This window comes from Falco naumanni, chromosome 3, assembly GCF_017639655.2.
Source record: "Falco naumanni isolate bFalNau1 chromosome 3, bFalNau1.pat, whole genome shotgun sequence".
NCBI classification, from domain to species: Eukaryota; Metazoa; Chordata; class Aves; order Falconiformes; family Falconidae; genus Falco; species Falco naumanni.
Window position 1 is genome coordinate 59152302 of NC_054056.1, and position 26431 is coordinate 59178732.

At 40.5% G+C, this 26431-nt stretch overlaps 2 protein-coding genes across 8 annotated transcripts in view; one reads left to right on the plus strand and one right to left on the minus strand.

Annotated features, from left to right (window-relative positions):
- PTPN2 (protein tyrosine phosphatase non-receptor type 2) overlaps window positions 1-8397 on the plus strand; it is a 32743-nt gene extending 24346 nt beyond the window's left edge. The window contains exons 8-10 of one of the 2 annotated variants that reach the window (XM_040587512.1): window positions 1797-1987; window positions 3391-3492; window positions 8092-8397. In XM_040587512.1, coding sequence (XP_040443446.1) covers window positions 1797-1987; window positions 3391-3492; window positions 8092-8113 — 315 coding nt within the window. In that variant the 3' untranslated portion in view covers window positions 8114-8397. Of the gene's footprint in view, window positions 1-1796; window positions 1988-3390; window positions 4507-8091 lie in introns of those variants that run through there. The other variant, XM_040587511.1, reaches the window with a different exon arrangement.
- A 5983-nt stretch (window positions 8398-14380) lies between these two features.
- Window positions 14381-26422, minus strand: PSMG2 (proteasome assembly chaperone 2). Of its 6 annotated transcripts, XR_005826965.1 has the most exons (9): window positions 26249-26422; window positions 24436-24607; window positions 23734-23792; window positions 20944-21062; window positions 19434-19607; window positions 18079-18199; window positions 17551-17661; window positions 16438-16627; window positions 14381-15500 (listed from the first exon to the last, which is right to left on the minus strand). XR_005826965.1 is itself a non-coding variant. In XM_040587516.1 (8 exons), the coding sequence occupies exons 1-7, from the start codon at window positions 26315-26317 to the stop codon at window positions 17569-17571; spliced, it is 807 nt and encodes a 268-aa protein (XP_040443450.1). In that variant the 5' UTR covers window positions 26318-26422; the 3' UTR covers window positions 14381-15500; window positions 17551-17568. The 6 variants fall into 6 exon arrangements, 5 of the variants coding, with proteins under 5 accessions (XP_040443450.1, XP_040443449.1, XP_040443448.1 ...); XM_040587516.1 differs by lacking the exon at window positions 16438-16627; XM_040587515.1 differs by lacking the exon at window positions 14381-15500 and having other exon boundaries at window positions 15533-16624.
- Between the last annotated feature and the right edge of the window lie 9 nt (window positions 26423-26431).

Here is a 26431-nt window from a genome sequence, read left to right on the forward strand (position 1 = left end):
AGCTGAATTCCTTAGATCCATAGATGTGTTTTGCAGGTAGAGAGCAAGAATATTAGTCTTGTACCAAAACTTGGGAATCCAAAAACTGTGGCTGACATTCACCTGATTCTGTCAACTGAACATCTTAACACGCATTTCTATCTCCGTTCATTCCAAAAGGTGATACAGGCTCTATGTCTTAGCTCGCCTACACAGGCATTTTCGTTATAATTTTAAGGACTGTTGCATTTCTCAAATCAAACTTCACTTCTTTGTTTCTTCCAGATACAGTTTCACAAGACACAGTTAGTACTTCAGGTCCTGAGATATCCTCCTTGCCTGTCCTGCTCCAAGTTGTACATTATTTTATCAGTCCTGCCATTCATGTACTCTTGCCATGGATTGTTTAAGCTTAAAATTACCAGTCATTTGAACTATTGTTATGACATGTTTCGAATTCTTGGTGGGAAATTCCTTCTCTTTGACAAGAGTAGTAAAATTGTCTCAGATTTCAGTTCTTCCTGAGTGGTTTTCATGCCAGATGTATTTAGTACTTACCTTAGCCAGCAAGTCTCTTATGGATGCAACCATGTCTTCCAGAGCCCTTTTTCCATGACAGTGAGAGGGAGCTGCAAAGTGGTTTTCCATTTTTTAGTGGCTCTTTCTCTTTTGGGTTTTTTTTTTTTAAGACAAAACAATGAAAATACCTGATAGTGAAGTATCTTGTATGTGAAGACTCCCTTTGTGAATTTCGGATCAATACTGGAAGCTCCTCTGCAGTGGAGTGGGTTCATTGTTAAAGCTCATTCTGCCAGCAGTTCATTTATAAGTAATTGGGGTTTTTTGACATCACTCTCTGAGTCTGATATTTAGTTTAGACCAGTAGTCTTTGAATTCATTCCACAGATGAGAATCTAACACTCATTTTGTGAAGTCAATTTTCAGTTCATCTTTCTTATCGTAGATGTTTAAAAGTAACTGATGTTTTTCCCCCAGGGTATTCTATATCTTTATAGACTGGCTGATTTGTGTGAGAAAAGAACTGATTGTGCTTTAGGAGTGATTCTTCTGCTTCCTGTTACCTTTGTAGGGTTTTTTTTGCATGAAATCTTGTTGCAAGAAATCCTGCAGACTGTTCATCATTAGGATGGAGATCTAGCAAACCAGTTTTACTTCTGATCTTCTTTTATGTTTTTTTACTTCCATCTCATTTCAGATTACTTCTTAAAGCAAGGTGAATATCGGTTTTATGATGCAGTAGGTCTCTGGGCTGATGGGTAACTGTCCTAATGGTGAACAGTCTGAAGGATTTCAGCACTAGGTGAAGGAGCAGGCCACAGCTTCAGCGTAAATAACCCTAGATTTTTTTTTCATTGGCATTGAAAATTTTTCCAGTTCTCTTTTTTTAAAGGCAGTTCTTGCACACAAGGTCCTGCTGTGTTTTGGAGCCATGAAAGGTAACAGCACAGCGTGGGCATGTAGAGAGTAGAGGAGGGAGATAGAAAGTGAAAGACTAAGCAAAACAGGTTGCTTCCTCATTGTGGAGCTACTGTGGACAGTACAAACACCAAAGTTGGTGGCCTCAGACCTTCATGGTAGCATCGTGTATGGAAGTACAGAAAGGGATCATTGTTGGAGAAGGTGCATCTTCACCTAACCTTACTTCTTCATCTAGTTTTTGTTGGGTTTGGGGTTTTTTTGTTCTTGATCTGGTAGTTCCTTTAATCTACTTTTGTGACTCCTCTGTTAGAAGACACCTTGGGCCCAGGGCCTTCAGTGTTAGGGGAATATTTGAAATACGTTCTCCTTGTTCACAGAAACGGTGGAAGGAGCTCTCTAAGGAGGACCAAGCGCCGAGTTCTGAGCAGTCTCCTCCACACCCAACCAAAATAACCACAGAGAAGTACAATGGGAACAGCATAAGCCTGGAGAACAAAGATCAAATGGAGAAAATAAATACTGACCTGTCCACTAAAGTTCAGGATATCGCAGATGGAAACATTGAAAGGTAGGCAAGATGAAGAAACCATTCAGGAGGCAGGTACTCTCTTGAAAGGCTGAATTACTGTATGCTTTTCTTAGGAAAAGAAAACTTCAAGATCTTCCTTCAGTAGAGGGAAAGGGCAGGTGGTATTTGACTGTCTTAATTATTTAAAAAATACAACTGCAGTAATTCCTTGTGATAGTTGTTTGATTGTTTAAAGTGTCAAGAAAAGAAAAACAAATGTCTCTGAAGCAGCCAAATCTCACACTTGAAAGCATTTTCCTACAGTCTGTGAACTCTACTGTGCAGTGTGAATTAGATCCTAAAAGTGCCTAAGATAATTTGATACTGATTTTTAAATACATTGCTAACTTCTCTTCAGAAAAATATGATACCTCAGAAACACAACATTCTTGTCACCACTTTCTGTATGGTGATTGAAATTTTGTCGTTGAATCCGTATGTTACCCTCTACTTCTGTTAAATCTGCTACTCTGAATATATTTCTGTGGTTTAGCTGTGTCACGTGAATTTGCCTTTCTCTGTCAAGTTTCTCTGCCTCTTGAGTTCCTAATGCCTCAGCTGTGAGCTGCTGTGTTGGGAATGGCCATTGGAATTGCTTGAGGCGCTGTGTCACTTGGGCCTGCCCACGTGGAGGTGGCCAAACACGGACCCTTGGCCAGAGACCCAGGAGCCGGGCTGGGTTGTGCCGAGCCGTGCAGCGCACAGGAGGCGGCAGTGCCTGACCCAAAGGGCTGCAGATGAGAAGCAGCAGTTTGATGCAGATAGACCGGAATTCTGAAATAACAGATGGCTTACTGAATGCCCTGATGGGCAGTTTTTGTGTCAGTTACGTGAATTACAAGGCAGCTGTGATAGCATAACAACGCACCACTGATTTTTTAGCCTGTGTCCTTCATCAAGATTTGGCTTACAGCCTGAGTACTGTTAAACCTGCATGCAGACATGAGTAGGTTAGGATCCATACATTAGTGAGGCTAGTGTGAACTCTGCAATGGAGGCACACGCTTTAGTAGTATGAACATTTGCACAAAGTACGTGACGTTGCACGTAGAAGCAGCCTCCATGCAAAAAAATCTCAGCCACCAAATGAGGCACTGACAGGTTGAAAGACTAAGCCCAGATAATTAAGCTAATTCTGTTTCTTCTTGAACACATAGGTCAAGCACCACTTAGATCCTTACGTAAGTCATTTGCTTCATGGGGCTTCACTGACCTGAAACTGTCCACATCAAGGTTGTTAAAACAGGATAAAGATTGCTTGGTTTAGGTTTTATATGCTACTGCTGTAAGCTACTGTTGGATTAACTACCGAGGGAGTGTGTTGGGAAGAGGTTTGTTTTTAATGTTTTAATAGCCTTTTTTCCTCTTCTACAATTTAAGGTTTACTTTCTTTTTTCTTTAAGTACCGTCCGAAAACGACTGCGAGAGGATAGGAAAGCTAACACAGCGCAGAAGCTGCAGCAGATGAAGCAGAAGCTAAATGAGACTGAAAGAAAAAGAAAAAGGTGGTTATATTGGAAACCTATTCTCACTAAGATTGGGTTTGGTACGCTGATATTAGTTGGTGCTTATTCTTGCTGGAAAATGTATTTTCAAGAACATTCCTTGTAAGTAAACAGTAAGCCTGGCTGCTCCAGCAGCTAGTTTTGCTGGGTTAAATGACTAGGGGTATGACTTTAAGCAGTAAATTCCTTACACCTGGAATGGGTACAGACCATGACGTAAAATAGGGAAGTGATGTAAACTTGATCACACGTCAACGTCTCAGGACTTTCCACTGCAGGTACTTACAAAAATGAACTGCTGCCCCCAACAAAATTGATGTTTTTTGTTTATATGAGCAGGTACAAACTTGCTGCAATTGTTTATACACTTTTTAAAATGGTGTTCTACCAGATCTTAAGCAAACCCTGGAACCACAGAGGTTTAGCTACTGAAGGCTGTCTGGATTTAAATTTTCATGCCTGACATAAGCAATAAACAGTGTTGTATTATTTACATTATTAATGCAAAGAAGTTATCCTTAACTGTGTGTAATGTGTAATGTACTAGTGACATGAACATAAACATTTTATATTCTTATGACCTAGGATAAATATATTTTATAATGGCATATTTAATCTTTTTGTAGTTCACTGTACTTTTAAAAGCTCAGTTTGTACAAATTTCTGACCAAAAAGAATTTGATTTTGAAACAAAATGTAATTATAATTTGTGCATGAAAATAATAGTGCAACCATTCCCCATATTTTGACTCTCCAATTTATGATATGAGCAGCTAGGGGTCTGATGAAGCACTTAACAATTTCTACTCTGTTAATTTGCATTCCTTATTTATTTTTTTGTAGTTTTCATTATTTAAGTGAGGCTTAGAAATTTGATATTTTTTTTAAGGCTTTTGAGAATTTAGCCCCCGGTGAAAAGCATACTGTTAAGTTGGTTAATGTATTCAGACTTCAGCTACTGTTTGGAGGCCAGCATTGTTAAAGTTCTGACATTCCATTAAATGTAAAACATAATGTTTTGTGTGTCTATAGATTTTAATTGCTAGAAAGAGTAAAATTAATTCATCAGTAGTAGGTGTAGAGAGCACATCAAAGGAAACTATAGTTGGACTTCCAAGGGCGGTTTTGATGGAAAACAGATGTTGGTAGTGTTCTCCCGTACCCAGTATGTTCAGCTGTATCAGCCCCTTCTGTAACTTCACAAAGTCTAGAACTGCTTTTCAGGTTCCCCAGCACTGATTAGAGGCATGACAGTAAAGCACTTGACGACTTAAAATTTTGGGAGTATCTGTGCTACAGTCACTTTAAAATTGTTGAGCGCTCCCTTTCCGTTCGTTGGGCCGTAACACCTTCTGAATAGTAATTCAACACAAATCACTTTCTGGCCTTTAAATTCTCTTTGAACGCAAGGTTGTATATGGCTGTGTGTAGCTTGCTGTCATTCAAGGTGAGACCTAATAATTTGTAGCATTGTACTGCACTTTGAAACCTGGATTTTATTTATTCAAGCGCGTTGGCCTTGTGGGGCAACTTTAGAGAAGTTGTGTTTTCTGCCTCCGTTTTCCTAGCTTGGTTATTTTCTCTTGGGTATTTTGAGGGGTTTCTTCTTCCCCCCTCTTTTTTTTTTTTTCTTTTTTTCTTTCTCCTTCTGTAAAGAGCTTCTTGGATTTACTGCTGAAAAATGCTGAAAGAGCTAGATAATTACTTTGCTTCTTATCCAAAGGAATTGACTTGAAAAGTTTCCAGTAAGTTCAAGCTTAGTAGTAACGTACCAGGCATGGGGCCCAAATAGTGTGATGTTTACTACGCAAAGCTAAGCTGAGTTTACTCTTTGAAACTCTCATTTTGCAATAGCTAATACTGTTTTGGACTACACTGTTTATATAGGAAACAACTGTTTAAGGGTCCAGATAAGGAGAACAAGTGTACTTTCATACGGTTCCGAATTTGGGAAATTGTGCGTCAGTAAAGCAAGACAGTTTGTTCTGTGGCATTACTGAGCAACTGTGCAGCTCCAGTAGCAGAATGACTTACTGACTGCTCTGACAGTATAGACAGCCACTTAACATATTTTAAGGCATTTCAGAATTTTTACAACCACAGTGACTATTTTGGTCAACAAGAGACTTGGCAAAAGATTTTTTTTTTTCTTTAAATTGAGAAGACAGGTTTTCCAGAGCAGCTATAACTGATAGTAGGTGTAAATGTATGTGCCTTATAAAAGATATTTTGGTTATGGAAAACACATGGAATGTAATAAATGCTTTTGTAACAAAAATATTCCAGATTTTATTCTAAATACTTAAAAGCAGCAAGGGAAAATGCACAGGCAAAACTTTTAGTGACATCACAGTCATTTGTTGCCTTTCTGCTGGCATGAGAGGGGGTTTCCTGGGCCACCAGTATCCTGCAGACACTGAGCTCTCACTGTGGCTTGTCAAGTCGTTGCTTGAATTTTTTTTCCTGATTCCATCTTCTAAATTCTGGCTTTTTTTTTTGTTTTGTTGATCCTGAGCAGGCCTTACTCCTTTCTGGGTGGGGCAGGGCCGGAGGGGGCCATCTTATATCACCTCACACTGTTACTGTCTTTATGCAATAAAGCAGGACTTGCACATTCAACAATTGATCTTATAAACATGTATTTGGTTCCATGATTGTAGGTATCTTGAGAATCTTAACTGTTAAAAGTTAAGGACCGTGAACCGATAAGAGTCTTGGACAAAACTATTTTGTATGGTGAATACTTCATGACCGTATGAGAGCTGGAAGGGAAATAAAACATTAGACCTTTTAGTACATTCCAGAAGATAATTTGGATAAAACTCTTGTCTCTGGTCCATCAGCAGTCCTTGAAAAGCCAAAATCTGGGGGAGGCTTGTTCTTTTTACTGCGAACTGAGCCCTTGTCATACTCCGTTGTTCTGTGGGATTTAAACTTGCAGCAGTTTTGCACAACTTTGATGTTAAATAGGAACAGATACAGACCAAAATGAAGAACTGATCCCAGTTCCTCTATTGCAGGAAATGCTTCAGAGTAAAAATGAAGGGCGTGCCTTCTGGCCCCTTTCCTGCCTTCCCCCACCCCAGTTTCTGGCAGGCTGCTGGCTGGTCCTGTGCTACTTCTAAAATGCTGTTGCACGTGGTGCGACGTTACTGCGTTGGGTTTTCCCCTCTGTTCTGGAAGTATGTCAGGCAGAATACTTGACACATAGCGGGCTGCTTTGCATTTGATAAAATGATGTTTGACTCTCAGATGAACACTTCTCTACAAGTGATGCATATTTTTATTAAAAAAAAATAATTAGCAAACATTCGGACCCTTATGGCAAGGGGGTTGTAAATTCGGAATGAATCTCTTAGGTTTTCTGGTTTTGTTCTTGGTGCAGGGACAGTCCGCTTAGAGTGATGGTACATCTGTATTTTCCGTGAAATGTATTAAGTAAAATAATTGAATTCAGTGTGAAATAGCAATTTAAAAAAAATAATTATGGAAGTAAGATGTTGCAAGTGAAACAGCTTATTCTGTTGAACCTTGAGTAAAATGGTTTACTGACATCAGTTTATATATGCCACTGAAAAGGGAAGAGGTGTAAATGTGTATGCATGTATGTGTGATTGGATTGTGCAGGTAATTACAAAGCCTGGCTAGCTTTAAAGTTCAATGAATGTTAACCAAATCAATTAGTTTGCTGCTTGGCATTATAGTTAAACCTGAAACACTTGAGGACTGCACGATTAACGATGACAAAAGAGGAAGTCTTCTGCATGGCCCAAGTGGCCTAAGTCAGAGGACAAAACGTGCAAAGCTGACGTAACACACAGTAGTCTTCCTGGGCTTTTTTGTTTTCCCCAAAAGTTTTAGGTCAGTCTTTCATTTTTATGTACGAAAAATAAATGTGTTCAAAATTGTATCTCTGTCTGAGTCTTTATTTAAATTGGAAGGATAAATACGTGGAAGAAATTATCTTAATGTCTCGCTCAACTGAGCAAAGCTGCTGCTTTATGAATCAGCATAGCGCTTGCAGAACTTAGAAGCATTTTACTTGTACTAGATTGTATATTTGGTGCTGTAAAGACCAAGGTTTTTTTCTGTGTTCCTCGGAGTAGAGCCTTACTTTCCCTAAGAACAAAGTGTGCAGTGTTGGGATGTCTTCCTCACTAGAAGAAACCTTTGCCTGGAAACTTGATTTCCATGCGCTGTGCCAGGATTGGCCTACAAAGCCGTGAGAAGCCATGTTAGTGTTTCGAGGTGCAGCCTTCTGTAGTCCCACTAAGGCCCCAGAAGACTTCTGCAGTGCTCGTGCTTAAGTGAGTGCTTTGCTGGACTGAGACCTATACTTGAAGCTCTCCAGCAAGCGTGTGCCTTGTACCGTAATATGGAAGTTCTGAAATTCTGAAAATCAACAGCTTTCCAGGAGTGCTCGCTACAGGCAAGCAATAGTCAGTAGTTGCTCCAGGGAATGCATGAGAAGCTGTCTGGTGTTCATAGGCCGTTGCAAACCCACTGTGTTCTTACTACTATTTTTTTTTCTTTTTTTTTTTTTTTCCCCCCCGTACTGTGTACTGAATCGGTGACTTTCTTTTGCGTTGTATGTCGCAGGCCGAGACTGACTGACACCTAAGCCTTCAAGACTTGTGAATATTCTGCAGCTATAAACTGCAAATTATTGACATGCAAAGCAAGACATGAACCCCTCTTCGGGAGCAAACAGTGAGGTCTGTTAAGTACCAAGAAGACCTCAGTTATCTGTTTACAGCGTAAACTGCGCCGAGGGGATGAAGACCACCAGCAGCGTGCTACTTTGCAAAACAAAATAATTTGCTGTCTTGTGTTTTTATAATGCCTGTATTAATGTAGAAAGATGTAAAAGAAATAAATTAGGAAATATTTTGTTTTGTACTGCCATTCTTACTGTATTTTTATACTTCTTGGCAGCATTAAATATTTTTTTAAATGGACAGTATGCTGTTGTGTGCACATTATGTTAGGGAGAAACTGTTAAGAGCTTGTTTTGCAGAAAGAGAAATGTTTTGCCTTAAGGTTTCCTGTTACCCTGTCTTAACTGGAAAATGGCAAAATGGTTAGAATGTGCTTTATGCAAATATTTTCATTAATGCAAAGTATTGTAGTTTGAGCTAGGGGGAACTCTTGCACATTTCTTTTGTGATACACCACTAGGAATATTATTTTATTAATCTGACCAGTTGGTTTGTTAATCCTTCTTATGCTATAAATACCACAAAACGTTTGGAGTAGTTCTGTGAAGGGAGAGTGTTTTGTTGGTGATGCTGTGAAGGGTGGAAAGATGGGAAAGCTGACCTCTGCCTACCCGGGTTCGTGTATCACTGAAGGGAGCTGAGGGCCAGGCACAAAATCAATGGTGTCTTTAATTAAATGGGGTTTGGATTGTGCCATCGCTGTGGTGTGTGTGTGATACGTTACTTCACACCGCCTGTCAGCGGGCTGCTGGGCTCGGTCTGGGTTTCCAGCTCTGTACCTGCTGTAACAGGAGCTGATCTAAATTCTGCATTTGCTGGCCGTCTCTGAGGGGTTCAGATAAACAGTAATTCACCAAAAAAATATCTTTAGTATGACTGTCTAAACCAGCATGTGGTGGGGTTTTATATGTAATTTGTACTTTGCATATTTTTGTAACGGGTTTTTGTACAAATAATGGTTACTGAAAGTAAAGCGTGGAAGAGGGGGGAGACTAGGCCAACAGGGCTTTTTTTTGCTAAAATAAGCAGCAGCCTGAACTGAAAGCAGCTACGTTGAGCTGTGTTTAACTTGAAGGTGAAGCTGAATCAGGGGAGTCCTTAACGCCATTACTTGAGCTGAAGATATGCTTGACACCGTCTTGAAGTAGTCTAAATCACCAGAGTGGTTTGTTGAGGTATTTCAACTTCTTCAGATTAATATTGTTCCTAGCCTATGTTGGAGGAGAAAACATGACAACTTGATTCAGCTTTCATTTTCAGGTGCAGCTGTGAGACCAAGAGTGTTTATAATGAGAGACTGAGGTCTGCCAAAACCACTGCAATAAACCCTGTTGTTGAATACATGTTTATACCACTTGATACATCTTTGGATATGGCTTTCAGCCAGTCATGCCTTCTACCTTCAGCTGTGATTTATGTTTTTGTTATTTTTGTTCTCTGTGAATTGTAAGCAAGCATAAGGTGTATGACTCCTGGGAACACGCATGTGCTTCATCATTTTACTAGCTGCTATCACAGATAAATACCAAATACGCAACTGATTTGCTTTATCTTGTGGGGCCTTGTACTTTGGCCCTTGTCGCACAGTAGCCTCTTCTAAAATCACAATGCTGATGGCTTTTGGTTTTTAAAGGGCTTGTATCTACTGAGCTGCCGGACTATTTGATGTCAGGCTGCCTAGATGAATAGGCAAAGGAGATAAAGGTACAGTGGTTCTGAAAACAGCTTTGTCAGGTTTTCTTGAGGGCTCCCCTGTGACAGCAGAAGGCTTGGCTTACTGGCTCAGGGCATTCTGACGTGCACTTGTTATTTCTATGCAGGACCATGATTCTTGACTATTACTGGGAAGATGTATTTTAAACGGTGAGGGGAGAGGCTACTTTCTGAGAGAAAAGGGACAAGTGAGTGTCTAATTGCAGCCTTAAAGAAATGGGACTAGAAGAATGATAGACTTGCAGAATTTCAAATGGAAAAGCTGTGACTTACTGGCCTCTGTGGTTTGGGGTTTTTCCATCTTCAAGAAAACTGTTGCAGAGGCTACTTGATTTTGGTTTTATTAGCCATCATAAGAGGGCAAAACCACCGCGTTGTTCAGGATTTTGGTGTGCAAAGGGCGGTGGCAAAGGTGGGTGCAGCAGTTGGATTCACGTGTCCTGGGGCAGCTGGAGAAGCTGGGAGCGGCTTGCACCGGTCTCTTGGGGCCACAGAGAGCGAGGACAGCTGCCGCCGCCTGGGGAGCTGCCTCCTTGTCCCAGTAAGGACTGATATGTCTGGAAGAGTGAAAATCAGTACCTTTTCCACAGGGAACAGTGAAAGCCTGGAGGGTTTGCTCTTTTAGGAAGCACTCAACAGTACCGAGTGCTCCCCTTTTTCCTTCTCCTTGAGGTTCTACTCATCAGTGCCTCTTGAGGAGGTACTTGGCATCTATGGCTCATTTAAGAAAAACATGGTGAGGCAAATGACTGCACCTTCATTGCTTTTGTCTGGGCCTTCCATGCCTCCATAATTCATTTGAAAGAAGGGTAAGGAAGCTGGTGAAGGGTCTGAACCACAGATCTTACAAGGAGCAGCTGAGGGAGCCTGGGGTTATTTCATCTGGAGAGGAAGAGACTCAGGGGGTGACCTTACTGCTCTCTACAACTACCTGAAAGTTTGTAGGCAGGTGGGGGTAGGTCTCTTCTCCCAGATAATATGTGACAGAACAAGAGGAAATGTCTTCAACTTATATCAAGGGAGGCTGACGTTGGATAACAGGAAAACATTCTTAACTGAAAGGGTGGCCAAGCCTTGGACCAGGCTGCCCAGGGAGGTGGTGGAATCACCGTCCCTGGAGGTGTTTAAAAAACCCATAGCTGCAGGGCTTAGGGACATGTTTAGTGATGGACTTGGCAGTCCTGGGTTAACAGTTGGACTTGATCTTAAAGGTTTTTTCCAACCTAACTGATTCTATTTGTCCTCTTGCTATATATATGTATACACCCTGTAGTAACTTAAGAGCTACAAGGAATCCTTTAGTGCTTAATAACACTCAACCCTGTCTTTTTTCCTCCTCTACTCCATTGCATGTCTTACTGGTCACAAGTATGAAAGTATATAAGGGGATTATCATCCTCAGCAAGTCTTTAAAGCCAGCCATTCTAGTTGACGCCTACTTTAATAGAGATTAAAAGTTCAGAAGCAACATACTGGAACACAGGTAGCTAAATATGCATACCCAACAGGTAGGGAGTTAGGGGTGGTGCGGAAGAGGGAAGGGAAAAAAACAAAGCCCGAGAAAGTTTTCACCTGTCCAGCATGGAGCCCATCTTCCGCATCGCTCACACCAGTGCCTGACTCTGGTACTTGGAGAGAGCTCCTACAGTGCCAGACAACAGCTGCCCCAGCAAAAGCATCGCCGTTGCCTCAGGTGGCTGTACGGTGGGCAATTACAGACCAGTTAGTGTCTGCAAAGAAGCTTCTGTCCCACAGCAGTTGGCCTGTGCCTCCCACCATGAGCGCTGGGAGTAACAGGAAAAGCAGACGCGCTCATTTCTCCCTTTTGCCTCACAGCAGTTTATGCACTCATCTCAGTTTCAAATACGGCTGGTTTTTGTAACTTGTTTTAGGTGTATCAGACTTGCCTTGTGTTACGCACAGCCTTTGTGTTCCCTAACTGCATCGGCATGTTGACTCACCAGCTTATTAGTCTGGATGCCTGTGGAAATTCCTAAAACCACATTTTGGTTAATTCTCACTTTCCAACTCCGGAACTGCACCATCTCACATCCATGATTTGCCATCACCTTCTAGTAGTTTCTTCACCGTTGTCTCCCTCTCTGTTACGGCGTTTGAACTCACTGCTGTTCAAGCATCTTACCGTTTCCTGAGTTTGGAACAGTACTGGCTTCTCTCCCCCTTGACTCAGGTACCTGAGTATACCTTGCACAGACTCCTTTCCCTGTCCTTCTCTGTTAGCAGCACAAACTGCATCAGCATTGACGCAAAGGGGGGCCCAAAAGGGATTGCCACCACTTCTGAAAGCTCATTGCTGCTTCCCAGTTTTCTTGTACTTACCATTCTGCTGTGTTAAGCTTCTGATTAAAAAAAATAAGCTGTAGCTTTTCTTTTCTTGCTTATAGTACTTGATGAACAGCTTCAGTCTATTTTTATGTCTTTATAACATGTTTCTACCTTACCACTTGCTCTATTAATCAGTTCTTAAAGTCCAAGAAACTCTTTGCAATTGTGCCGTTTTGAAAATGTCTCCCACTTGTGGCAAAGACAATGCTTGAAAGCAGCAATCTGGCCTCTGTGGTGAGGGTTTCAGGTTAAGAGCTTAATAGTTGTAGTTGCAACATCAGAAGATACCACAATTCAGATGCTGACTTCTATTTTTTAAATAATGAGCAGTACAGTAGGGAATCTTAACCACTTCTTGTGGCATAAGGTTTACTATTTTTCACAATATGGTAAAAAAATAGTTTGTTGTCTGTCTGGAATGGTCAAGGCTTCATCTTTACTATCACTAAGTAGCTTATAAGCCAAGAATTAGAGCAGACTTTTCTGCAGTATAGTGATCCACTGTGTACTGCTCCTTTCTGATTGGAAGAGCGAGCTATGGAATCATTTTTACAACCATCAATCTCTGTTAACAGTAAGCTGAGGTATCTTGCTGGTTAAAACTACCAGTCCAACAACCACAGGTAACATTGTCATACATGCAAACTCCTAGCTGGAGGACAGAGTAGTTTAACTCTTGTTCTGAGGATCTGTGCATTCATGGAAAAAATCTACAGCGGAACAGTGTAACACTGAAACTAGACAAACGCAGGAGATGAGAAAGCTGATGCAATTCTGAGCAAGGAGTTCATCATAACTTAAGAGAGTGTGGAGAATTTTAGAAGAGCTCCGAGTGATAAAATTGTAAAAAAAAAATCGGCCTTTAACTGCTTGCAAATATTAGATTTCATGCCTCCTACTTCTTGTTAGTAGCTGAAAAGAGATGCCAGCAGTGGAGAACTGCTCATGACTAGTATGGCTATACAGGTCAGTCACTCCAATCAATAAAAACAGAGAATAAGACCAACAAATCTTAATTATGTATTTTCCATTGCCTGCCTTTCTCGCAAAAGTATTGCAAGATTTAAACGAAAAGGTTAAGAAGTATATCTTAAGGGAAAGGGGGCAGGAAAGCCATCCTAGCTACTGCTAGTTAACTGTATGACAGGGCTTTTAGGTTAAAATACATTCAAGTGCTACTTTGTTTTCTTAAGGGTCTTGGCATTATCTTAGAAACAGCTTACCTGCTGCCTTCACGTATGCTGTATTCTCTGAGCACACAAACGGATTTTCCTCAGGTGTATAACTACTGAAGGAACAGCATGTAATAGGGCAACATCTTCTCTGAAGCCATGATTTTATTCTGAGTCCCTGTTAACCTCCAACAGCAGGGTGTTGCCACCTGCCCGCCGTTCCTTTCGACACACAAACCCTATGGGACTACCAGCATACCTGTATTTAGAAACACTCAAAAAGCGTTAAAGAATCTTGGTTGGCTTGCACTCCAAATTGCATCGTTTTATTTGCAAACAGTTAAAAGAATTGAATTTTTAAGATGTGTTTTTAAAGAGTCATGATCTTTGTTTAAAAAAACCAAACAAACCCAAGATGTTTGTAACATAAGTACTGATTTAGTCAAAACAACAGTAAAAAAACCTGCTAAGCCTAAGCTATTTGCAAGGATATTTTCATAAGAAATTGCACCTTTATCTGTAATCAGTAAAAGGACAGAAAAAACAACTCTCATGCCTCAGAAAAGTTCTGAATGCTTCTTTGCTGTGGCCTGGTGATCAAACACTCCCTTGCTGTTGCTTCAGAATCCTGGTTTTTCCTCCTCTACTTTTTTATCAAAGCTTCTTATTCCAAGCCATACTAATTCTGATTGAAATTTAATCTATTACAATGCAACACACATACTCCCCAACTTGTTTGCAATACTAAGCATCATTGAGAACCCCAGGTTGCAGATGCCAGAGGTATTAAATGAGTTTAGAGCAGCATGGCTGAAGTTCACAGGTGCTAGAATAACAACACTTGTGAAGAGACCTAAACAAAGCAGTTAATTTGATCCAAAGGAACTAAGTATTTAAATGGAACCAGCTAAATAAACTTACACAATCACCTTTTTTAAAAAAAAAAAACAAAACACAACAAAAGCACAACAAAAAAAAGCCCTAAGAAACTTAAAAGCTTGTGCCTGTTGATAATTCCTTTTTTACTTCACACCAACATCCTGTGACAGTTCGAAAAGCCTCACGAAGCATCGCCAGTGCATATGTAACTGTTTCCAAAGAGCTATACTTACTGCATAAGCAATACACAAGCTGTGGCTGAAGAGCTGGCTCTGATAGGTGCTGTTCAGTACCTTGCAAATTCATGTAATAAAATCAAGGCTGCTTCTTCACAGTCATTACAGTCATAATTATTTGAGCCCTGCAAAAATGCAGGAACATTGCCATGCTTGTCTAGTAGAAGGACCTATGCTAAGGTAACGCAGGGGTAGGCATTCGTCCCCTTCTTTCTGAAAAACAGTTTTCATCTCAAGGAGAACTTCAGGAAGGTACAGCTGATTTAAGCAGCCACCTCCATCACGTTGCTCAGTGATTCCAACAGAGCTCCACAAGTTAAAATATTTTGCCCCCTTTAAAAGCTACCATTCCATGTAGCAGCTGTCAGTTCAAAGTATTATTCCTACCCATATCCATCCACTCATCTAAAATAACAGAGTTCATGTTCTGAGTATGTTTAAACTGCTTGGCCATTCTTCCTTGACCTATTCTCTAGCCCACCAGCAAAGCCCCTACTCAAACCAGACATGCTCATCAGATGGTGCAGGGTCAGTGCACTGAAGGGAGAACAGTTATCTCCTACAGCTTTGTTCCAAGGTCAGCTGCAGGTGTTACTGGTAAATCTGATACACCCTGCTAGCTATCAGGGCTGAAGCTCAAACCAGGACTTCTGACTTCTTAGAACCTCAGATTTTAATCAAGGAAAATGAATACTCTGTTCCAGATTCAGCACTGCATAAGAACAGTAAGTAGTTCTTGTGATTTACACAGGAATATGTGCTTAAAGTTAAGAAATACTCCAAGTATTTACCGGTTCAAGGCAAAAGTTTTTGACCAGCTTGGCAGATTCAGCTTTCCGAAATATTGTACAGCAGTAAATTACCCTCTTGCAACAGTTGCCAAATCTCTGCGTGCTCACTGCTGTCCAGTTACAGGGGATGTATTTATTACATTCACAGAGAATCTATTACAACAAAGAACAACATCAGAAGAATGTTTAGGTCAGTAGTCATTTTTTTAAAAAAGCAAAATTTGAATAAACAGTATTTGCAAGCATGAAGTATCACCGCGATGGGATCTATGTGAAGGCAGGCTGCAAAAGTTCAGCCTTCCACTTGCCTATAGAAACTCTTGTTTCTTGTACAAGCTTCTTGTAAAACAATTACAAGACCATGAGCCAAAATAAATCTTTAAGCTTGGACTAATGTGATCTTTTCAGTCGTGTTACTTGGTTCAGCTTCTGGTTGTAGCTTGCATCCAGTTGTAGCAAGTTGCTTTTTTGTTCAGGTAAGTTTATTTTGATTCACAATCACAGGCACATCAGTCATTCCTGAACAGTTTAAATCTATTCATAGCTCATTTTTTTTTTACACCACAAAACATGGCAACTACATGAAACATGGCATCTTTGTGCTTTACTACTGTAAAAGCTTATTAATATGAGCAAAGGATCACTGCACCTTTCTAGCATGGTATTTAGTTTTAAGAAGCTTTGGTGACAATACAATTAAAACCTTTAAAAAACAAAACAAAACCACTGCAGATGTCATTAGGTAATCATGAAGCCTTTCCAGTTCTCCTAACGCCAGCAGCAGGTAGTTTGTGCTCACATTGTTCTACACATATTTAGGTTTGTGATTGACTCAAAATACAATATCTAACATGAGAACACCTACATTTTACAACATTATTTGAAGGTATTTGGACATACCATTATATGAAGCATTTGCTCCACATATCAGTTCTCCAAGATTCAGTTTGCCCTGCATTATCTGCTTCTGTAAAGCAGACTTAAGACTGGGAAGCACTTAAATTTCTCATTGTTTTGTGGAAAAAGATCAGTAACTGAATATTCATTCAAATGTTAGTCCCCTGTGACAGACACTCAGTATGATTCTCACCTCAAACTTTCAACAACCTGAAAAGATAGTCAATACAGCATCCTTTGGGTGATCAGTCACATTCACTGAACTGCTCTTCTTTACCAACAGGCACAGGTTTTCAAGCCAAGCTGACTACTGAATCTTATTCCTACACCTTTAACAGATCTCTTCAGGACTCCTGCTGTTCTCTTCCTCATCAATTGTACTACTGGCCAAAAAAAAAAAAAATTTAAAAATCTATTTAGCAAACAGTACTTAAAATTATACCCTGTATATATTTCATGTCTGTAATTCATAAAGTCTTAGGAACGTCTAGTTACTTTTAAATAAGCTGATGTGAAGAAGCACTTCCAAAAGATCAAAATTGAACATTTAGCTTAATAATGCAACAAATACCATTATAAATGTTAAGCGCATGAATTACACATCACACAACTGGTGTCTCAAATTAGCTTACAAAATACACAGATACCAGACTGCCTGCTATCAGGGCAACATTCCAATTCCTTTATATTTCAGAGCACTGTGTTAATCTTCAAATCGGTCTAAGGTGGCTCATTTACCTGGAAAGCTTTAGTTTTACATCTCTGCAACCCTTGGAAGCAGAATGGAAATTACATAACGGAACTAAATCAGAAAAGATAGAACAGGCTGCTGTCACTCACAGTACCTCCAGTCAAAGCTACTGCAGCAGCACTGGGAAGAGATGGCAGAACTAGCTCACTTCTGAGCTTCACTTACATCACCAGGCAGGTTTTGAAAAAAAGCTAAGATCTACAGTTGACATGGAAGAGCAGGGTTTTATCTTAATAAGAAGATCTATGCCTTCACATCAATCTCAAGTTCCCAGCTACATTAACAAGGTGAACCATAAGCTTTTCCAGAACAATAACACTTGAAGAAAAAATTTTTTTAAATATTTTATTAGAAAAAAAAATCAACTAAAATTATTCAATACACATATTTCTTTGGTCAATTTGTGAAAGTTACCTTATTTAGCTACACATATACATGAAAGGAGTTTTTCTTAAATAAAGAATTTATATAGATAAAAGAGGAAGCTGCTGTTACTTGGTGATTACTAAACAATCCCTCTCTCCAGGGATGTTTGAAACTGCACACGCAACTTACAGAAGAATTCAAAATTGATCAGAAGAGTGCAGGTGGAAGACCACTGCCAAAAAGTAAGCGCCAAGAACTTGGTATTTTCCATTGTGAAGAAGCATCTGTGGAACTGTTGCTCTGCAAAAAAACCCACAGTGTAATTCATTAAGTTTTAAATAGTAACAATGCTACTGTCTCTGGCACAGGTATTGAAATAATGGGCAGCATTTCAAATGTCAGTATCATTGTAGGTTGCTTTAGAAAAGAGTACTGGAACATCAAGCTTGACTAAACCTTTATACAACTCTTCCCTGCACCTGTCAAACAAGCCCCCTGCTATTTAGGTTTAGTTTTTCAGGTGGGGAAATTTTAATCAAAATACATCTTTAATTTGGTGTATCCTTGGTGAACAAGGGCTAAAATGAACCCAAGCCATACATTTTTAACTTTTTTGAAATTCAGCTGAGTAACATTTTTCATGTTCCAGATTGAAGAAAAATGAAAATAATGGATGTAAAATACAAAAGCAGGAGCTCTAGATCAAACAGCACTTACTTCACTTTTAATTAGCTGAAGCCATTCATTAAGATAGTTAACAAGAGCAAATGCATCAGGGATGTTGTCCCCTTCTGAGCAGAATTTCAGAAGAACTGCCATTTGGATTCCTTTCGAACAGCTGCAACAAAAATGAGTAGGCATTTCTATTTCTTTTCTAAATCCAGAACAATTATATTTATGTATTAAGAACAACAACAATCTGCATATGGCTTGTTAAAAAAACCAAAGCCAAACAAAAAATAGAAATGTATGCATATATAGGAGAGATTTTTTTTTCCTCTCTGGACTTCTTTGACTGCATTTTCACATTTCATGTTCTTTTTCTTAGTCTTGTTTTGTTCTTTGCTTTGTGAGGCAGGAATCCTAGGTCATGGAAGAGTTACTCAGGGCCTCTGTTACATACCTAGTTTGCATTTTTGTGTGGGGCATTTACACTTATCCTTTGACACAATTACTCCTTACCTTTCTGTGTTTTGGAGTTTTGGAGTTTTTGAGGCTGCACATCACTGCTTTACTCAAAAGATTCCCAACTTTCTCATTTAGATATTAAGACTGTTTATATTTTTTATTTTTTTTCCCTAGAGTCCTGGGAGGTCTTTTCTTTTGCATCTGTATATTGTTTCCATACTGAACTCAGTACAAAGGTAAGCAAGACATCAGTTAACTCTCCTGCTTTTAGACGCAACCGTTTGGACAGGCGTCAAAAACAATAGCTAAAAAAATATAAAGGTGAATTTTCCACCTGACAAAACAAACACCTTTTGCAGAGCTAACACAGTTGTACCACAACAAGCTCATGTTACTACCCAAAATTTGAAACTGAAGACATGCATTCAGCACAGCTTTTGATGCACACACCTTTTAACAAAACCTGCACATCAGATTATTTGCTGGCCCTAAAATCTTAATGCATTCTTAATGGATTTTTTGTTTGTTTCTTTGGGTTTGGGTGGTTTATTTGTTGGGGTTTTTTTACAACTGACAATGGAACTATTTGCCACAGGAAACAGTTTTAGTTAAAGTATCACAGGTACAGGAATTTTACTACTTATAAATTGTGGTTTGCTTAAAATCAGATACCAGATTAATGACAATCTTAACTGTAAAGACTTCATTATTTTCCTTTAGCCCATTCACTTACGTTTTTACAATATTTTAACTTTATGATGCAGAATTCCCTATTTTTTCCCCTCTTAATTATGGGCTTGATCTGGACTATTCCTATAAAGCCCTTTTTATGAAAAGAGGGTTTTTTCCTCTTCCTATTACGTAGTGGTTTAAAAGATAATTTTACCCATGTACCAAAACTAAGACTTTTGATATCCTTCTGTGCTTATCTTTAGGCAACTCACCTCTCAGTAAACAATAGTTTTGTGATGCCACCTCCAGGAATATGTAGAATTTTTTCTGTATCATTTATTCCAGGGTAAGCTGCTACTTTTTCCATTTCTTTCCAGTTCAGCTCCTGCATAAGGCCTCCAAATGCTTTCTCCAGATCAGGTGTAAGTAGGTAGCGTAGTGGTGTCCTAGAAACAAATCAAGAATACATTTAGTGTAACAATAAAAGACACTACCAATATTATTACTTGTGATGGAAAAAAGCTGCAAGCATTGAGGACTTCACATCTCCAATGTATTGCACTGACATCTCCTTCCTCCTCAAATCAAGGTTAAAAAAGTTGTCTGTGGCCTCAAAACAGTACAAGCTACTCAACTTTCTGCCACAAACAGAACTAAGATACCAGCTTTTTAGAGGCTCAAATAACTGGAAAGTACCAGATACGTAAGTAGATAATAGGCGAACTGCTTAAAATTATTTACAAATAAAATGTGCTTTTTCTTCCTTCAGATAAGAGGTGATTAATTTAAAGTTTGTTAGGGTAAACTTGGACTTCATTGTGATACAGTATTCTAAATAAGCTCACACTGCAAATATATGCAAACTTCAGTCAAGTCTAAGCATTTTCTGAATGCGCTACCCTCACTCTTTAGTGAAACTGCTTTAAGAGAGTTATTCTGTGGTGCTGGGGTAGGGTGTTAAATCACACCTTATGACTCAGACCACATTGAATAACCATCAGACCCTCTCATTTCATTCCATGTTAGCTGGCCATTCTGCAACTGCATGCAAACATCACTGGTAACTGTATCTGGAATGTGCATGGACCTAAACATCCCTTAAAGCCCTCTGCATTTATACAGCCTGAAGATAACTGCTCTTTTGCAAAAATACTGATTTATTTTTGTTTTTGTTAAATCACCAAATATGATGTCCTCAATCAGCAAGTAATGCTTGTCTTTTAAAGGGGTAATATCTAATAAAAATACACTCTGAACCTTGCAGTTGCCTCCCAACCAAAAAAACCAAACCTGATACCTTCCTATGAAAAAAGAATGACAACTTACATTAAATCTACAGATTTGACTGTATATTCAAACTACTTACTACATGCATACAACTACTACATTCAAAATATAGAATGATGAGGTGGTAAGTAACTAATATTCTAATTAACTTTTAAATCTAATCTATGACCTGTATGTTAGTAGCTAATCCCTGACAATACCTACAGACACAAGAAATTAAGAAGTTAAAACTGAGGCTCTGTTGACTGACAGTGCAGGCCTAGTGCAATTTACTTACAGTTTATTGTTTGCTTGGTACTTTTGACAGTAGTAACTAACAAAGTTCAGAGACTAATCCCATATAACGTAATGTTTTAATAGCATATTAAGTATTTTATGACCTATGTGTACACAGGCAAGTAACAACCCTGTCAAAAGTACTCAGCAGAGGGAAATATATCAGTTTGTCAAAAAGAACAGAAACATTAATTAGGTCTTTTAATGACACAAACATACCCAAGAAGTTGCTCATCATCACGCTGGTAGGCATGGCTGCTAGACAGAAGAACGACTTGGGCACATTTGCTACTTTTCACCCAAGAAAGCAGCATTTGACAGAATGGCCTGTACTTGTTCTTTATGCAAAGACAGAGAAAAAAAGTGAAAAATATAGTATCCTTAAAAAAAAAGCTAAAAGCCAACAATACTAGGTGTTACATATAATGTTTAGCAGTGATGCAAGTTTCTCTTCATATCCATTTAGCCTTCAGCTTCACATACATTTTTAAAAAAGCAGAGGACTGCTGTGGTTGTTTGCTTAATCAAAACTACACATACAATGATAAAAATTACCATTAAGACCACGTTAACTACAACACTAATACCAAGTTTGCATGCCATTAATATCAACGGAAAAAGCTTTAGAGTAAAATGGGATGGTAGGATCACAGTTTTCCACTTTGAACTGCTAAAAACCACAGCACAAATTTTTTTCTGGCATGGTATTCTGCTTATTTTAATTATAGCCACTGTCCAGTTAATGAGTAACTCTAAATTCTTCATTTTTTACATAATGAATGCAGTTATGCAAGGTGAAGATTAGAGATGCAAAAGCTCAGCTGAAATTGAGGCTGGTCATTGCCATAAAAGATGACAAAAAATGTTATAAATACATTAGAAACAAAAGGAGGGCCAAGGGTAATCTGCATCCTTTATTGGATGTGGCAGGGAACTTTGCCACAATGGGTGAGGAACAGGCTGAGGTACTTAATTTCTTCTTTGCCTCAGTCTTTAATAGCAAGACCAGCTTCTCTCTGGGTACTCAGCCCCCTGGGCTGGAAGACAGGGATAAGGAGGAGAAGAATGCAGTCCCCACAGTCCAGGAGGAAACAGTTACTGACCTGCTGCTCCACCTAGACACACACAAGTCTATGGGGCTGCATAGGACCCACCTGAGGGTACTGAGGGAGCTGAGAGAAGAGCTCGCCAAGCCACTCTCCATCATTTATCAACAGTCCTGGCTAACCAGTAAGGTCCCAGAAGACTGGAGGTCAGCAGCTGTGACATCCATCTTCAAGGGCAGACAGGAGGATCCAGGGAACTACAGACCTGCCCTTGGTGCAGGGGAAGGTTATGGAGCAGGTATCCTGAGTGCCATCATACAGCACATGCAGGACAACTGGGGAATCAGGCCCAGCCAGCATGGGGTTACGAAAGGCAGGTCCTGATGAACCTCATCTCCTTCTACAAGATGACCCACCTAGTTAACGAGGGTAAGGCTGTTGATGTTGTCTACCTGGACCTTAGCCTTCAACACAGTCTCCTACAGCGTTCTGGAGAAACTGGCTTCTCATGGCTTGAACAAAGGGACTTTATGCTGGGTAAGAAGCTGCCTGGACTGCCAAGCCCAAGGAGCAGTAGTAAATGGAGTTACATGCAGCTGGCAACCAGTCACAAGTGGTGTTCCCCATGGCTCAGTATTGGGGACAGTTCTCTTGAACATCTTTATCAATGATATGGATGAGGTGATGGAGTGCGCCCTCAGTAAGTCTACAGATGACACCAAGCTTGGGGGGGATGCTGATCTGCCTGAGGGCAGGAAGGCTCTGCAGAGAGATCTGGACAGGCTGGACCGATGGGCCGAGGCCAACTGTGTGAGGTTCAACAAGGCTCAGTGCAAGGCCCGGCACCGGGGTCACAGCAACCCCACTCAGTGCTGCAGGCTTGGGGAAGAGCAGCTGGGAAGCTGCCTGGCAGAAAAAGGCCCTGGGGGTGCTGGTCAACAGCTGGCTGAACATGAGCCAGCAGCGTGCCCAGGTGGCCAAGGCAGCAAACAGCATCCTGGCTTGTATCCAAAATAGTGTGGCCAGCAGGTCTAGGGAAGTGATTGTCCCCCTGTACTCGACACTGCTGATGCCGCATCTCAGATGCCACGTTCATTTTTGGGCCCCTCACTTCAAGAGGGATGTAGAGGTGCTGGAGCGTGTCCGGAGAAGGGCAACAAAGCTGGTGAAGGGTCTGGAGCACAAGTCTCACAAGGAACAATTGAGGGAACTGGGTTTATCCTGGAGAAAAGGAGGCTCAGGGGGGACCGTATTGCTCTCTACAACTACCTGGAAGGAGGCTGTAGGCAGGCGGGGGTAGGTCTCTTCTCTCAGATAAAAAGTGACAGGACAAGAGGAATGACATTATATCTGGGGAGGTTTAGATCGGATATTAGGAAAAAGATTTTCACTGAAAGGGTGGTAAAGCATTGTAAGAGAGGGAGGTGGTAGAATCAGCACCCCTGAAAGTCTTTAAAAAATGCGTAGATGCAGTGCTTAGGGACATGGTTTAGTGATGGACTTGGCAGTCCTGGGTTAATGTTTGGACTTGACGATCTCCAAAGTCTTTTCCAACCTAAATCATTCTATGATTCAGTTTAACATAGAACACTATGAAATAATTAAATTGGAGTGACACCAAAAATTAAGCCGTTACAATAAACCCCCCCCACAAAACCAATAAATGTAAAAAAAAAAAGAAAAATGGACAAAACCCAGACCATTTTGTATTTTCAAGACTGTTAATATTTAAGGACATATTTAAGTAAAATCTACTAACATAGGTGGGATGTTCTGGGGCCTGGAAAACCAAAACAACCTTCAGTGAATGCAGAAGTCAGTTTTTGTTAGCTGAAACTGTATTAACTGCGGAACACATTATAGCACAAAGTAGAAAAATATTTTGCTAGGCCACTTATATTATTTGCCAGCAGAACTATTCAAACTGAATAGTGAAGTAAGAACAACCAATGAACATACATACCTTTATAAAAGGTGATCTGATCTGCAGAACGACAAGTTTCTTTGAAGGTAACGAATACACTACAACAAGAAATAATTAAGGTTTGTATGAAGAAAGCAAGAAAGAGATCTGGGTTTAGAAAGTCTTCACTGGTCTTAATCTCATTTGTCATAAATTCAAAGGACTGAGTGAAGAAAAATATATGAAGACATTTCTCAGATTATCCTGAGATTTCTGTTATTTAATAGGGGGAAAAAAAGAGATGAAATGCAGTTATCAATATAAAGAAACTAAAAATTTTAAGGGGGGAGAGGGAGAAACACCACATAAGGAAAAAGGCCAACATAGGTGGGAAGGAAGGAAGAAAAGAGGATAAATATCCTTCCACACCAGAAATTCAGCTTGCATTCCAGCAGTTTACTGTAAATATATGCACACTTCATGTTACTCTGGATTAAACCCACAGAGTTTTGGCTGCGCTGTAATGTTTGAAATTCAACATTACTTACTGGTTCCACACCTCAAATTGGTTATCCAAAATTCCAATAGTAACAGTTTCTTCTGTGAAGCGTAAATACATTCTTATCTGTAAGTTACTGAAGTTACTGCTGATTGTAGTTTAAACATTATTTACACAAGCAAAATGTAACATCAACAAAAAAGTAGAAGTAACATTCTTGCACCTTATGCAGCCTGCAAATACCTTCAGCATTCAATACCCACCTTCAGCATTTATACTCAGCTCCACTGAGTTTTCTTCTGCTGTTGCATATGGATTATTTCCAACCATTGGCACCAAGCAATCAGTGTAGAAGTAACCCACTTTAGTCATGTCAAGCGTGGAAATCACCAGATCTATTGCCAGTTGACCAACATTTCCCACCGACACTGCTGGCTAAAATAGCAGAAGTTACCGAATTACAGTGTGTTTTACGGACTATATAAGATGCTCTTCAAACAGTGGAAGTTTAAATTACTTAAATTCTGGTCAAACATGATTTCTGAAAGTGGCTGCTCATCCTTTGACAATGGTTACTATTTCTTAATAGATTACTAATACAGACTTTGGTCCCTGTCCCACAAAAACCATCCTGGCCACTTCTGTGAATAATCCTGTCTCACAGTAAACTTAAAAGGCTTGGAAATTTGTCTTCTCCCTGCAGATACAGAGGGATAAATTTTTGGATAGAGTAAAAAAAAGTCACTCAAAATGACTAATGCCGAGATTGGCAGGCCTCAATGACACTAACAGTAATACTAAACATTTCAATCTCAAATTGACCCATATATGAGAGCAGGTTGTTTTTCATTTTGTAAGGATGAAAATTCTAAGGGTCATCTTGGATTCAATTCATAAAAATTACCATGGGTTATCACCAATCAGGGCAGATACTGGCCTAAGATGATGGCACAGGAAGAGAAACTCAAAGAGTTTGTGTCCTTCTACAGAAACACATTACAGGCAGACAGTGGTAAAATTTTCAGTTGCTTCCCTCTAATTTATAAGCAAGTTTGCATCTATGAATTGCTGCCGCCACCAACTGTAGAAACACACCAAATTTGATGCTGGTAAGTTCACAGTGAAAGTGGACATAGAGTGTCATTACAAACTGGCTTGTCTTCAATAACCTGGTACGCCCAGACAAAAGAGAACAGCAGTGATGTGTTTCCCGCTGCAGTCAGCTGAGCCGGACTGACTTCCCGTGCAGCCTGCAGAGTCACCCCAGGCTGTGCAGCCCCCGCTGAAATGCCGTAAGTTTACCTTTAAGGAATAAAGGGACTCACTAGTAGGAAAAATAATGGTTTGCTACTTCGCAACCTGCAGTGGAACTCTTGCCCCACAGTAAAAGTAATCTCAGGCAGATAATTTAAATTGATTTCATACCATGTATGAAGGAGATTTAAGCACTTCTTAAATCCTAATCGGAGTTTAAATATAGCAGAAACGAGGAATTTTTAATTTAAAACATTTACATACAGCCTCTAAATGCAAAACTAAACTTTTATTCCAGCGGCAACCCACAGGTACTACAAACCTTGTAACATGACACGTGGAGCACCTGACATCTCAGAGCAATAGCATATAGCTAACATAACATAGGCACATAACAGCTTCACAGGAGCATGAAACGGGGGCTGAGGAGGTAGAAATTAACAGAAACGGGAGAGACTGCATTAAGCTTTGCAGGAACCAGCCCCGGGACGGCCCCTGCAAATCCTCTGTTACCCGGCAGAACACCCGATAGATACACGGGCGGGCACTGCAGCCGCCAGCCCAGCTCGTCTCCGCTCCACCGCGGGCAAGTTCCCGGGGACGGCCCCCGCGCAAGAGAGAACGCCGCAGCCCTCCTTCCCCATAGGCGCAGGCGAGCCAGGGAGACAGGCCCCCGCCCGCGCCCCACAGGGCGGGGAGAAGCCCCCAGCGCCCGGGCCCCGGGCAGCGGCGGGTCCCTCTCGCCCGCTCCGGGGTGCCCCGCTGGGGCAGCGCCCCCTCAGGCCTATCGAGGGTGGGGGGGGAAGCAGGAGCGCGACTTACCATAAGCAGAGTGAAGCCTTCAAATTCGGAGCTGGCGGAGCCTCCGCCACGGTCGCAAGGAACAAACATACCGGCCGCGAAGGAAGGAAGGAAGGGAGGAAAGGAAGGAAGGAAGCGAGGAGCGAGAGAGGAGGAGGAGGAGGCAGTGGCGAGCGCCGCGACCTTTCCTCAGCGGGGCGGGAG